The sequence below is a fragment of the Pecten maximus genome, chromosome 6, assembly GCF_902652985.1.
Source record: "Pecten maximus chromosome 6, xPecMax1.1, whole genome shotgun sequence".
NCBI classification, from domain to species: domain Eukaryota; kingdom Metazoa; phylum Mollusca; class Bivalvia; order Pectinida; family Pectinidae; genus Pecten; species Pecten maximus.
In genome coordinates this window covers 28,657,825-28,671,287 of record NC_047020.1, presented here as the reverse complement: position 1 = coordinate 28,671,287, position 13,463 = coordinate 28,657,825, and the positions used below count along the sequence as shown (strand labels likewise).

At 37.9% G+C, this 13,463-nt stretch overlaps 1 protein-coding gene and 2 long non-coding RNA genes across 12 annotated transcripts in view; 1 reads left to right on the top strand and 2 right to left on the bottom strand.

Annotated features, from left to right (window-relative positions):
• The first annotated feature begins 3,246 nt into the window (after positions 1-3,246).
• LOC117329461 lies at positions 3,247-6,390 on the top strand. 10 transcript variants are annotated; one of them, XR_004533213.1, is made up of 3 exons: positions 3,906-4,042; positions 4,242-4,291; positions 4,342-6,121. It is a non-coding gene; the product is annotated as an uncharacterized LOC117329461 (long non-coding RNA). The 10 variants fall into 10 exon arrangements; XR_004533209.1 differs by having other exon boundaries at positions 4,009-4,116; XR_004533207.1 differs by lacking the exon at positions 3,906-4,042 and having other exon boundaries at positions 4,061-4,291; positions 4,342-4,666; positions 4,717-6,121.
• LOC117329460 lies at positions 3,262-4,449 on the bottom strand. Its single transcript, XR_004533204.1, has 2 exons — positions 4,338-4,449; positions 3,262-4,063 (listed from the first exon to the last, which is right to left on the bottom strand). It is a non-coding gene; the product is annotated as an uncharacterized LOC117329460 (long non-coding RNA).
• Positions 6,391-8,126: 1,736 nt separating the features above from the next.
• The window catches only part of LOC117329458 (cubilin-like), a 52,134-nt gene continuing 46,797 nt past the window's right edge, over positions 8,127-13,463 (bottom strand). The window contains exons 16-19 of the mRNA XM_033887410.1: positions 12,785-12,953; positions 12,105-12,295; positions 9,689-9,859; positions 8,127-8,955 (exon numbers count right to left, since the gene is read on the bottom strand). Of these exons, the coding sequence (XP_033743301.1) occupies positions 8,816-8,955; positions 9,689-9,859; positions 12,105-12,295; positions 12,785-12,953 (671 nt within the window). The 3' untranslated portion in view covers positions 8,127-8,815. The remainder of the gene's footprint in view (positions 8,956-9,688; positions 9,860-12,104; positions 12,296-12,784; positions 12,954-13,463) is intronic.

Here is a 13,463-nt window from a genome sequence, read left to right as displayed (position 1 = left end):
TATAGACGGACACAGCACTCAGGAGTGAGGATCTTATCTAGACTAACACAGCACTCGGAAGTGAGGATATTATCTAGACTGACACAGAACTCAGGAGTGAGGATATAATCTAGACTGACACAGCACTCAGGGGTGAGTATATTATCTAGACTGACACAGAACTCAGGAGTGAGGATCTTATCTGGACTGCCACAGCACTCAGGGGTGAGGGTCTTATCAAGACTGACACAGTGCTCAGGAGTGAGGATATTATCTAGACTGACACTGCACTCAGGGGTGAGAATATTATCTAGACTGACACAGCACTCGGAAGTGAGGATCTTATCTAGACTGACACAGCACACAGTAGTAAGGATATTATATAGACGGACACAGCACTCAGGAGTGAGGATCTTATCTAGACTGACACAGCACACAGTAGTAAGGATATTATATAGACTGACACAGCACTCGGAAGTGAGGATCTTATCTAGACTGACACAGCACTCAGAAGTGAGGATCTTATCTAGACTGACACAGCACTCAGGAGTGAGGATCTTATCTGGACTGACACAGCACTCAGGAGTGAGGATATTATCTAGACTGACACAGCACTCAGGAGTGAGGATCTTATCTAGACTGACACAGCACTCAGGAGTGAGGATCTTATCTAGACTGACACAGCACTCAGGAGTGAGGATCTTATCTAGACTGACACAGCACTCAGGAGTGAGGATCTTATCTGGACTGACACAGCACTCAGGAGTGAGGATATTATCTAGACAGACACTGCACTCAGGGGTGAGAATCTTATCTAGACTGACACAGCACTCGGAAGTGAGGATCTTATCTAGACTGACACAGAACTCAGGAGTGAGGATATTATATAGACGGACACAGCACTCAGGAGTGAGGATCTTATCTAGACTAACACAGCACTCGGAAGTGAGGATCTTATCTAGACCGACACAGCACTCAGGAGTGAGGATATTATCTAGACTGACACAGAACTCAGGAGTGAGGATATAATCTAGACTGACACAGCACTCAGGGGTGAGTATATTATCTAGACTGACACAGAACTCAGGAGTGAGGATCTTATCTGGACTGCCACAGCACTCAGGGGTGAGTATATTATCTAGACTGACACTGAGCTCAGGAGTGAGGATATTATCTAGACAGACACAGCACTCGGAAGTGAGGATCTTATCTAAACTGACACAGCACTCAGGAGTGAGGATCTTATCTAGACTGACACAGAACTCAGGAGTGAGGATATTATCTAGACTGACACAGCACTCAGGAGTGAGGATATTATCTAGACTGACACAGCACTCAGGAGTGAGGATATTATCTAGACTGACACAGAACTCAGGAGTGAGGATATTATCTAGACAGACACTGCACTCAGGGGTGAGTATATTATCTAGACTGACACAGCACTCAGGGGTGAGGATCTGATATAGACTGACACAGCACTCAGGAGTGAGGATATTATCTAGACTGACACAGCACTCAGGGGTGAGGATCTGATATAGACTGACATAGCACTCAGGAGTGAGGATATTATCTAGACTGACACAGAACTCAGGAGTGAGGATATTATCTAGACTGACACAGAACTCAGGAGTGAGGATATTATCTAGACGGACACAGCACTCAGGAGTGAGGATCTTATCTAGACCGACACAGCACTCAGGAGTGAGGATATTATCTAGACTGACACAGAACTCAGGAGTGAGGATATATTCTAGACTGACACAGCACTCAGGGGTGAGGATCTTATATAGACTGACACAGCACTCAGGAGTGAGGATCTTATCTAGACTGACACAGCACTCAGGAGTGAGGATCTTATCTAGACTGACACAGCACACAGTAGTGAGGATATTATATAGACGGACACAGCACTCAGGAGTGAGGATCTTATCTAGACTAACACAGCACTCGGAAGTGAGGATATTATCTAGACTGACACAGAACTCAGGAGTGAGGATATAATCTAGACTGACACAGCACTCAGGGGTGAGTATATTATCTAGACTGACACAGAACTCAGGAGTGAGGATCTTATCTGGACTGCCACAGCACTCAGGGGTGAGGGTCTTATCAAGACTGACACAGTGCTCAGGAGTGAGGATATTATCTAGACAGACACTGCACTCAGGGGTGAGAATATTATCTAGACTGACACTGAGCTCAGGAGTGAGGATCTTATCTGGACTGACACAGCACTCGGAAGTGAGGATCTTATCTAGACTGACACAGCACTCGGAAGTGAGGATCTTATCTAGACTGACACATCACTCAGAAGTGAGGATCTTATCTGGACTGACACAGCACTCAGGAGTGAGGATATAATCTAGACTGACACAGCACTCAAGAGTTAGGATATTATCTTGATTGACACAGCACTCAGGGGTGAGCATCTTATCTAGACTGACACAGCACTCAGGGGTGAGGATATTATCTAGACAGACACTGCACTCAGGAGTTAGGATATAATCTTGATTGACACAGAACTCAGGAGTTAGGATCTAGACCGACACAGAACTCGGAAGTGAGGATCTAGACTGACACAGAACTCGGAAGTGAGGATCTAGACTGACACAGAACTCAGGAGTGAGGATCCATACTGACACAGAACTCAGGAGTGAGGATCTAGACTGACACAGAACTCAGGAGTGAGGATCTAGACTGACACAGAACTCTGAAGTGAGGATCTAGACTGACACAGAACTCGGAAGTGAGGATCTAGACTGACACAGAACTCGGGAGTGAGGATCTAGACTGACACAGAACTCTGAAGTGAGGATCTAGACTGACACAGAACTCTGAAATGAGGATCTAGACTGACACAGAACTCAGGAGTGAGGATCTAGACTGACACAGAACTCAGGAGTGAGGATCTAGACTGACACAGAACTCAGGAGTGAGGATCTAGACTGACACAGAACTCGGAAGTGAGGATCTAGACTGACACAGAACTCAGGAGTGAGGATCTAGACTGACACAGAACTCAGGAGTGAGGATCTAGACTGACACAGAACTCAAGGAGTGAGGATCTAGACTGACACAGTGCTCAGGGATGAGAGGTTTTACTTTTCTCTCTGTCATTGTCTAATCTAGGTCTGTGTTCAAATGGACAAAACAACTAACTTTCTCTCTGTTATTGTCTAATCTAGGTCTGTGTTCAAATGGACAAAACAACTAACTTTTCTCTCTGTCATTGTCTAATCTAGGTCTACATGTGTTCAAAAGGACAAAACAACTAAGATACTATTTCAAGTTAAGAAATTTATTAAATACATGGCAAAGTAAACAAAGCAGTATAAATTCAAGCAAGATAAACAAAAAACGTAAGAAGGGAGATAACCTGTGAAATGTTCAAAGGGGAGACAAATCTGTGAGGTTTGTGTAACTTTAATATACTGTATTCAAAAACTAAAAAAAAAATTACAGTGTTTTTAAAGAAGATTCTTTTTTCTTCTTAAAACATAGTCGCATTATTTTGGTTTGCTCCTTGAAAAAATTCAGAGTTGCACGAAAAATGCAATTTTTTTTGATGGTTTACAACAAAACTGAAGATAAATTTGTTATTTCTCATTTTTCACTAAGTGGGTATAAGCACACCATCAGTAGTATTTAAAATTCTGTGTACACTTTACATACTGGTATATCTGTTCTAAGAATATATTCCAGTGTTTATTTTAGTCCCTCTAGTTTTTACCTCCCCCAAGTAAATGTTCATATCATGTAAACCAGAAAAAATTGAAGGGTATTAAAGCACTTCTTATAGTTGCTGATTTGTCTACAATTTAGTCAAAATATGCTATGTAGTTCTGGAGGAGCAGCACTATAAAGAGAAAGTTATAGGCCAACGGTGGACACCAGAACATGATGTAACTCTCTTGCTGTTTTGGCAAGTGCAATAAAACTTTTAAAAAATTAACAATTAAATAATAAAGATGTACCCTAGTTTAATCTCATCTTGTAAATATCTAATACAGGTGAATTATAATAACATGTCACACCCAGGTAAGTCCTAACATGTCATACCCAGGTAAGTCCTAACATGTCGTACCTAGTAAATCAAGACATGACATACCCAGGTAAGTCCTAACATGTCGTACCCAGGTAAATCAAGACATGATAATCCCAGGTAAGTCCTAACATGTCATACCCAGGTAAATCAAGACATGACAATCCCAGATAAGTCCTAACATGTCGTACCCAGGTAAATCAAGACATGACATACCCAGGTAAGTCCTAACATGTCGTACCCAGGTAAGTCCTAACATGTCATACCCAGGTAAATCAAGACATAACAATCCAAGGTAAGTCCTTACATGGCATACCCAGGTAAATCAAGACATGACAATCCCAGGTAAGTCCTAACATGTCATACCCAGGTAAATCAAGACATGACATACCCAGGTAAGTCCTAACATGTCGTACCCAGGTAAATCAAGACATGACATACCCAGGTAAGTCCTAACATGTCATACCCAGGTAAATCAAGACATGATAATCCCAGGTAAGTCCTAACATGTCATACCCAGGTAAATCAAGACATGACAATCCCAGATAAGTCCTAACATGTCGTACCCAGGTAAATCAAGACATGACATACCCAGGTAAGTCCTAACATGTCGTACCCAGGTAAGTCCTAACATGTCATACCCAGGTAAATCAAGACATAACAATCCCAGGTAAGTCCTTACATGGCATACCCAGGTAAATCAAGACATGACAATCCCAGGTAAGTCCTAACATGTCATACCCAGGTAAATCAAGACATGACATACCCAGGTAAGTCCTAACATGTCGTACCCAGGTAAATCAAGACATGACATACCCAGGTAAGTCCTAACATGTCATACCCAGGTAAATCAAGACATGACAATCCCAGGTAAGTCCTAACATGTCGTACCCAGGTAAATCAAGACATGACATATGCAGGTAAGTCCTAACATGTCGTACCTAGTAAATCAAGACATGACATACCCAGGTAAGTCCTAACATGTCATACCCAGGTAAGTCCTAACATGTCATACCCAGGTAAATCAAGACATGACAATCCCAGGTAAGTCCTTACATGTCATACCCAGGTAAATCAAGACATGACAATCCCAGGTAAGTCCTAACATGTCATACCCAGGTAAATCAAGACATGACATACCCAGGTAAGTCCTAACATGTCGTACCCAGGTAAATCAAGACATGACATACGCAGGTAAGTCCTAACATGTCATACCCAGGTAAATCAAGACATGACAATCCCAGGTAAGTCCTAACATGTCATACCCAGGTAAATCAAGACATGACATACCCAGGTAAGTCCTAACATGTCGTACCCAGGTAAATCAAGACATGACATACGCAGGTAAGTCCTAACATGTCATACCCAGGTAAATCAAGACATGACAATCCCAGGTAAGTCTTAACATGTCATACCCAGGTAAATCAAGACATGACATACGCAGGTAAGTCCTAACATGTCGTACCTAGTAAATCAAGACATGACATACCCAGGTAAGTCCTAACATGTCATACCCAGGTAAATCAAGACATGACAATCCCAGGTAAGTCCTAACATGTCGTACCCAGGTAAATCAAGACATGACAATCCCAGGTAAGTCCTAACATGTCGTACCCAGGTAAATCAAGACATGACATACGCAGGTAAGTCCTAACATGTCATACCCAGATCAAGCATAATATAAATGCCTTAGTATATGTCAAAATGTATCCAAGAACTTATTGCTACTGCTGGTGCTGAGTGATAAGGTATATGTCAACACATACTTATCAAGGTCTGCATTAATGTTTAAGTAAAGAATTTTTTTTATCGTCCTAATTTCCTGCACGTTACCAACTCCTGCAGAAGCAAAAATGTAGCATTTTATTTTTAGATTTTGTAAAACTAAAGATAACCTGCACTGGAAGATTATTTGTGGGTAATACATTAAATGATATCTACTAGAAAAGTAACAGTTCAACTATCTAAATATGAATTAATGACGTAACAATTTATAAAACAGCTATATAAACATGATTATAGAAGACAAGGATATAAAGATCAACATAGTTGGCATGTGTGCAAGGAAACCACATATGGCCTGCTTCAGCAGATGGACCACAAAAGGCATCTTCAAATGTCAAAATTGGCCTGCTTCAGCAGATGGACCACAAAAGGCATCTTCAAATGTCAAAATTGTATCGCCCTTGGGGTTTATGCTGGAAATTACAGTATATTTTTAGAAGTTTTACTAAAATATTCAGAACCAAATCTTCATTAAAGACAGGATTGCTTTTTGTTTTGTTTATTATGCAATATGTAAAATTATAGACCAAAAGAAACCAATCTAAAGTATTCTTCAATACCATGTTAATAATAAAATAATAAAAGCATAAAAAAAGCATTAAAGAACAAGACAAAAGAGATTCTGAGAACACACATGAGCAAGTATAAAAGTACCCAACACTTGTATAGTAGCGCTTACTTCTACATTAACCTGGTACCCTCTCCACCAGGTACCCTCTCCACCTGGTACCCTCTCCACCAGGTACCCTCTCCACCAGGTACCCTCTCCACCAGGTACCCTCTCCACCAGGTACCCTCTCCACCTGGTGCCCTCCCCACCTGTTACCCTCTCCACCTAGTACCCTCTCCACCTGGTACCCACCCCACCAAGTACCCTCTCCACCTGGAACCCTCTCCACCTGGTACCCTCCCCACCAAGTACCCTCTCCACCTAGTACCCTCCCTCTCCACCTAGTACCCCCTCCACCTAGTACCCTCCCTCTTCACCTAGTACCCTCTCCACCTGGTACCCTCCCCACCTGGTACCCTCTCCACCTAGTACCCTCTCCACCTGGTACCCTCCCCACCTGGTACCCTCTCCACCTGGTACCCTCTCCACCTGGTACCCTCTCCACCTGGTACCCTCCCCACCTGGTACCCTCTCCACCTGGTACCCTCTCCACCTAGTACCCTCTCCACCTAGTACCCTCCCTCTCCACCAGGTACCCTCTTCACCTGGGACTCTCAACATGAGGCCATATCCACCTGGGACTCTCCACCTGGTACCCTCCCCACCTGGTACCCTCTCCACCTAGTACCCTCCCCACCTGGTACCCTCCCCACCTGTTACCCTCTCCACCTAGTACCCTCTCCACCTGGTACCCTCCCCACCAAGTACCCTCTCCACCAGGTACCCTCTCCACCTGGTACCCTCTACCTGGGACTCTCAACATGGGGCCATATCCACCTGGGATTCTCCACCTGGGACCCACTCTACCATCTTGAGGATGTTGTACCAGTGTTCTTACAGATCTATCTGTAGATTTGACACCCACCTGGGACTTTCTGCTCCCACTACTCTCTGCATGGGACCTGTCCCGCCATCTAGTGGAATACTTAAGAGTTTGGGGACCTGTTTACCTGAGACCTTGTCCACATGGGACCTGTTCTACCTGGGACCTTGTCCATGAGGGACCTGTTCTACCTGGGACCTTGTCCATGTGGGACCTGTTCTACCTTGTGTACTCTGTACTGTTGTATTTCACCCTGTACAGAGGACAACAATTAATTCCTGGATCAGGGAACTGTGATTATTACAGGAAACTACAGACCTGCAATAGATGTGGATGGGCTTATTTCCAGACAGGGGATTATGGCTGAATAAATACAACAGTACATTTATATAAGTTACACATAAAGAAAGTTCCGGGACCCTCTCGCTACTAATACAAGATGGTACTTCAGAGGAATGTGAAAGCTTGCACTGCCAAGTTATAGAAATAAGCTGATTATAACCTTAGTTATGATACACTGATGCACTGCCAAGTTATAGAAATAAGCTGATTATAACCTTAGTTATGATACACTGACTAATTTGTCATTCTGCAGACACAAGTTTAACTGATACAGCCATCTTTAATTTTACATTGTCTAAAAACAAACCGAGTAATTCTTAGAGGGTTTGGTTGAAGTATTGAACTGATCGGTCATTTTAATGAGGTTGGAAAAAGTATGGCTTGTGTAAGGCCATCATTTGAATTTACATGTGAATATTGTTACTGATGTACCAAATAAACAAATATCTGCAGGTCATAAGATTTTATAAACTGGTAACTATCACTGTACTTAAGATGTACAAAATACAAAAATATCATATATACACAATACCAACTGTTTTGTGGTACGTCAAAGGAAAGAGTACATTTGAGTTAGGAACTCAATATTATAAAGTGCATATTCTATAACAAAAAAATTGCCGTCATAATAAAAAAGATTCAATATGGCACACATATACATTTCGTCTTTTGTTCAACAAATTGGTTTATCAAATAGCTTAATATTTCCACTGATAAGGACAAATTTAGAAGTCCTATTTGGACATTACCTTTTATTTTGAATAAAGTATCTAAATCTGACATCAGATTAGAAATCTCAGATCTCCAGTAAACAATACTAAGGCCTGGGGTATCATACCCTTGTCATTTAGGTATAAGACGTCAATCAATAGTTGTATATTCAGATCCATGACTCATATGTAGTTGTCATAGTAACATAGGTATAAAAGGTCAAATCAGTATCTATGTAACCGTGGTATACAAGGTCAATAAATAGATGTAGGATTGAAATTGATGTGGTTGCCAAAGTTACATAGATATAAAAGCTCAGTAATTTTAAGATTTTTGTAGTAACCACAGTCACAGCTCTAAGATTACAAGTCATCTGTTATAAGGATGACATCTTTGTTAAGGCCACCTAGTCTAAAAGGCCTATCAGTTGTAGAGGTGACATTTGTGAGGTTGTTGTAGATGTTTACGTAGTAACGCTCAGGTCCTGGAGGTGTCTGTAGTTGGGGTATTTGATGCGTTTGTACATGGCTGGTACAGCAATGGCCAAAACAATTCCAAGTGCAAGACAAATCAGAGCCACTATCACCACCACATACGACTTCACTGTAACAGAAAATACAAACAATATTACGTCTATGGCTTTATAGATTCATTTTTGATCATATAAATACAATAACAAATTAAATAAAACATTTAGAAAGATTACTTCAACACCCAAATTAACCTTGTGAAACAAGAGACCCATGGGCCTAAATGGCTACCTGGGGTCTGCAATACATACTGATAGTTGATGAGTTTGTTGTTAAATTAAGAATTTAACACATTTGACCTTGTAGGTAAGTCAAGGTCATTCACATGAATGAACTTTTCAGGCTATTATTGAAGCATGTCACTGTCCCAATATCATGACCATGGGACTCTGGTGATTGAGAAGTTGATTAAAGACTTAGACACAATTGACCTCTGTGACCTAGAAAGTACAAGGTCATACATTTGAACACCTTTGGTAGTCATTCATCCCAGCATGAAACTACCCCAACATCATGACTGGACCTCTTGGTTATTGAGAAGCAGTCAAAAACATAAATTGTGTACAATGGATGTGACATGTACTGCACGACTGACAGCAGACAATGGATGATGCCAGACAAAAGACGATTGCAATAGGTCATATGAGACTTTGTCTCAGGTCTCCGAAAACTTGATGTAATGAAAACCAAAGTAACAGGAAAAGTCCACATAGAGCCTGGGACATGCTCAATAAACCATGAGATTGTCTCCAGATGATGCTGGGTTATCTTACCCTGTCAATTTCGTTATAACCAGAGCTACCTACCCCCAGAAGATTTGCCAGATTTAGGTGATTTTGGCGTCGTTGTTGGTACTATGGGGACAGGGTAAGTACAGTTGAGTTCGTCAGTGTTGTCGCCACAGTTGTTGACCCCATTACAGTACCAGTCGGGATGGATACACAATCCATTCTGACATTTCTGTGTGGAAGGACAGGCTGAAAGACATATAGATGTAATTATTATACTATTCACTTGTACTGTGAAATCAGTACTTGTTGAATTTTTTTTTTCCCAATGATTTTGCTGGTACTCCAAGTTCCTTAATTCAATATGTCTACAATACTAATGAAGAGTCAATAAGCATGCTGATTTCTTTTTCAAATATACAACACTGTCAAATATTAAATTTTCTAACACATACATATAACTCTCTTTTTATGCCATAAATAAATATAAATGACCCAGGAAGACATTTGTGTAAGTTAAACAGTGTATTAGAGTTCTTTTTTTATAATTGGAGATAAAGATGAAGTATACACTGCAAATGATTTTTAAAAGTTTTCTTTCCCATATCTTTTCTGTTTTCATTTTGCATTTTAAGTACACAAGTTTTTATTGGATTTTATCTGTAATATCAATCAAATCAAGTATGTGTACCTATGAAATGGTTAATTCTACGAAAACCAAGAGTCCCATGGAATTATGAGATTCGAAAAACAAAAACATTTGTACAATGCAAATTTGGTTTTTATCAGATTTAACAGAAATTTTTGTACAATGTAAATTTGTTTTCTTATCATATTTAACAGAAACATTTGTACAATGTAAATTTGGTTTTTTATTATATTTAACAGAAACATTTGTACAATGTAAATTTGGTTTTTATCATATTTAACAGAAACATTTATATAATGTAAATTTGTTTTTTTATCATATTTAACAGAAACATTTGTACAATGTAAATTTGTTTTTTTATCATATTTAACAGAAACATTTGTACAATGTAAATTTGTTTTTTTATCACATTTAACAGAAACATTTGTACAATGTAAATTTGGTTTTTATCATATCTAACAGAAACATTTGTACAATGTAAATTTGGTTTTTATCATATCTAACAGAAACATTTGTACAATGTAAATTTGGTTTTTATCATATCTAACAGAAACATTTGTACAATGTAAATTTGGTTTTTATCATATCTAACAGAAACATTTGTACAATGTAAAGTTGGTTTTTTATTATATTTAACAGAAACATTTGTACAATGTAAATTTGGTTTTTATCATATTTAACAGAAACATTTGTATAATGTAAATTTGTTTTTTATCATATTTAACAGAAACATTTGTACAATGTAAATTTGTTTTTTTATCATATTTAACAGAAACATTTATACAATGTAAATTTGTTTTTTTATCATATTTAACAGAAACATTTGTACAATGTAAATTTGTTTTTTTTATCATATTTAACAGAAACATTTGTACAATGTAAATTTGTTTTTTTATCACATTTAACAGAAACATTTGTACAATGTAAATTTGGTTTTTATCATATCTAACAGAAACATTTGTACGATGTAAATTTGGTTTTTATCATATCTAACAGAAACATTTGTACAATGTAAATTTGGTTTTTATCATATCTAACAGAAACATTTGTACAATGTAAATTTGGTTTTTATCATATCTAACAGAAACATTTGTACAATGTAAAGTTGGTTTTTTATTATATTTAACAGAAACATTTGTACAATGTAAATTTGGTTTTTATCATATTTAACAGAAACATTTGTACAATGTAAATTTGTTTTTTTATCATATTTAACAGAAACATTTGTACAATGTAAATTTGTTTTTTTATCACATTTAACAGAAACATTTGTACAATGTAAATTTGGTTTTTATCATATCTAACAGAAACATTTGTACAATGTAAATTTGGTTTTTATCATATCTAACAGAAACATTTGTACGATGTAAATTTGGTTTTTATCATATCTAACAGAAACATTTGTACAATGTAAATTTGGTTTTTATCATATCTAACAGAAACATTTGTACAATGTAAATTTGGTTTTTATCATATCTAACAGAAACATTTGTACAATGTAAAGTTGGTTTTTTATTATATTTAACAGAAACATTTGTACAATGTAAATTTGGTTTTTATCATATTTAACAGAAACATTTGTACAATGTAAATTTGTTTTTTTATCATATTTAACAGAAACATTTGTACAATGTAAATTTGGTTTTTATCATATTTAACAGAAACATTTGTACAATGTAAATTTGTTTTTTTATCATATTTAACAGAAACATTTGTACAATGTAAATTTGGTTTTTATCAGATTTAACAGAAAGATTTGTACAATGTAATTTTTTGATAAGATTTAACAGAAATAATTGTACGATGTCAATTTGGTTTTAAATCAAAGTAACAAAGAATACCTACGGTAAGTAGTGTAGCTGAGTTTGAGTTGGAATGTGGAGTTGGCTGCTAACTCAGATGTGTGAATGGTGTGTCTGAACACAACCATTACATACGGACCTCTTGTCAATGTGTTGTTGACTGATTTACCCTTGCCCGACAACTCGAGCAGTGGGGATTGCCTCGAACCTCCGTCTAATATTGTCACAACATCCCTAAAAGAATACATGCATTATAATTTGTTCAGAAGACAAATCATTCTCAAAGTATGGTTTCAACAAGACATATCTTTTTCTGATAGCTTCAGGGACATGTACAGTAAGACAAATCATTCTCAAAGTATGGTTTCAACAAGACATATCTTTTTCTGATAGCTTCAGGGACATGTACAGTAAGACATATCATTTTCTTATAACTTCGTGACATGTACATGTACATGTACAGTAAGACATATTTTTTTCTTAAACTTGAGGGACATGTACAGTAAGACATATCATTTTCTTATAACTTCGGGACATGTACATGTACAGTAAGACATATTTTTTTCTTAAACTTGAGGGACATGTACAGTAAGACATATAATTTTCTTATAACTTCGGGACATGTACATGTACAGTAAGACATATTTTTTTCTTATAACATCTATTGATTTGCCAACAGATCACAGGTATGATATCATCAGTCTTAAGATATCCGACACTTACCATGTAGTATTTCCAGTGATTGAAATGTTGAGAGACAGAATGTTGGAATTGTTTGCCTTGCCAGGGCTTGGAGCTTGTATCTGCCAAATACACAAACGACTAGTGTTCCAAGCTTTGGAGCTTATATCAATCTTCCCACTTTTGTCAGCTATTATTTTCTCACCACAGTCTGTAATCACAAATGCCAAGAGTACTTGATACTTTTATACAAGGACATAACCCTGATGAGTCATACACAAATTGACATAACCCTTAACCCTGAAAACATTACATAAAGGGACATAACCCTGTTAAACATTTTACAAAGGGACATAACCCTGATAACATTACATAAAGGGACATAACCCTGATAACATTATACAAAGGGACATAACCCTGATATGATTAAACAAAGGGATGTAACCCTGATAACATTACACAAAGCGATGTAACCCTGATAACATTATACAAAGGGATGTAACCCTGATAACATTATACAAAGGGACATAACCCTGATAACATTATACAAAGGGACGTAACCCTGATAACATTATACAAAGGGACATAACCCTGATAACATTATACAAAGGGACGTAACCCTGATAACATTATACAAAGGGACATAACCCTGATAACATCATACAAAGGGACATAACCCTGATAACATTATACATAGGGACATAACCCTGATAACATTATA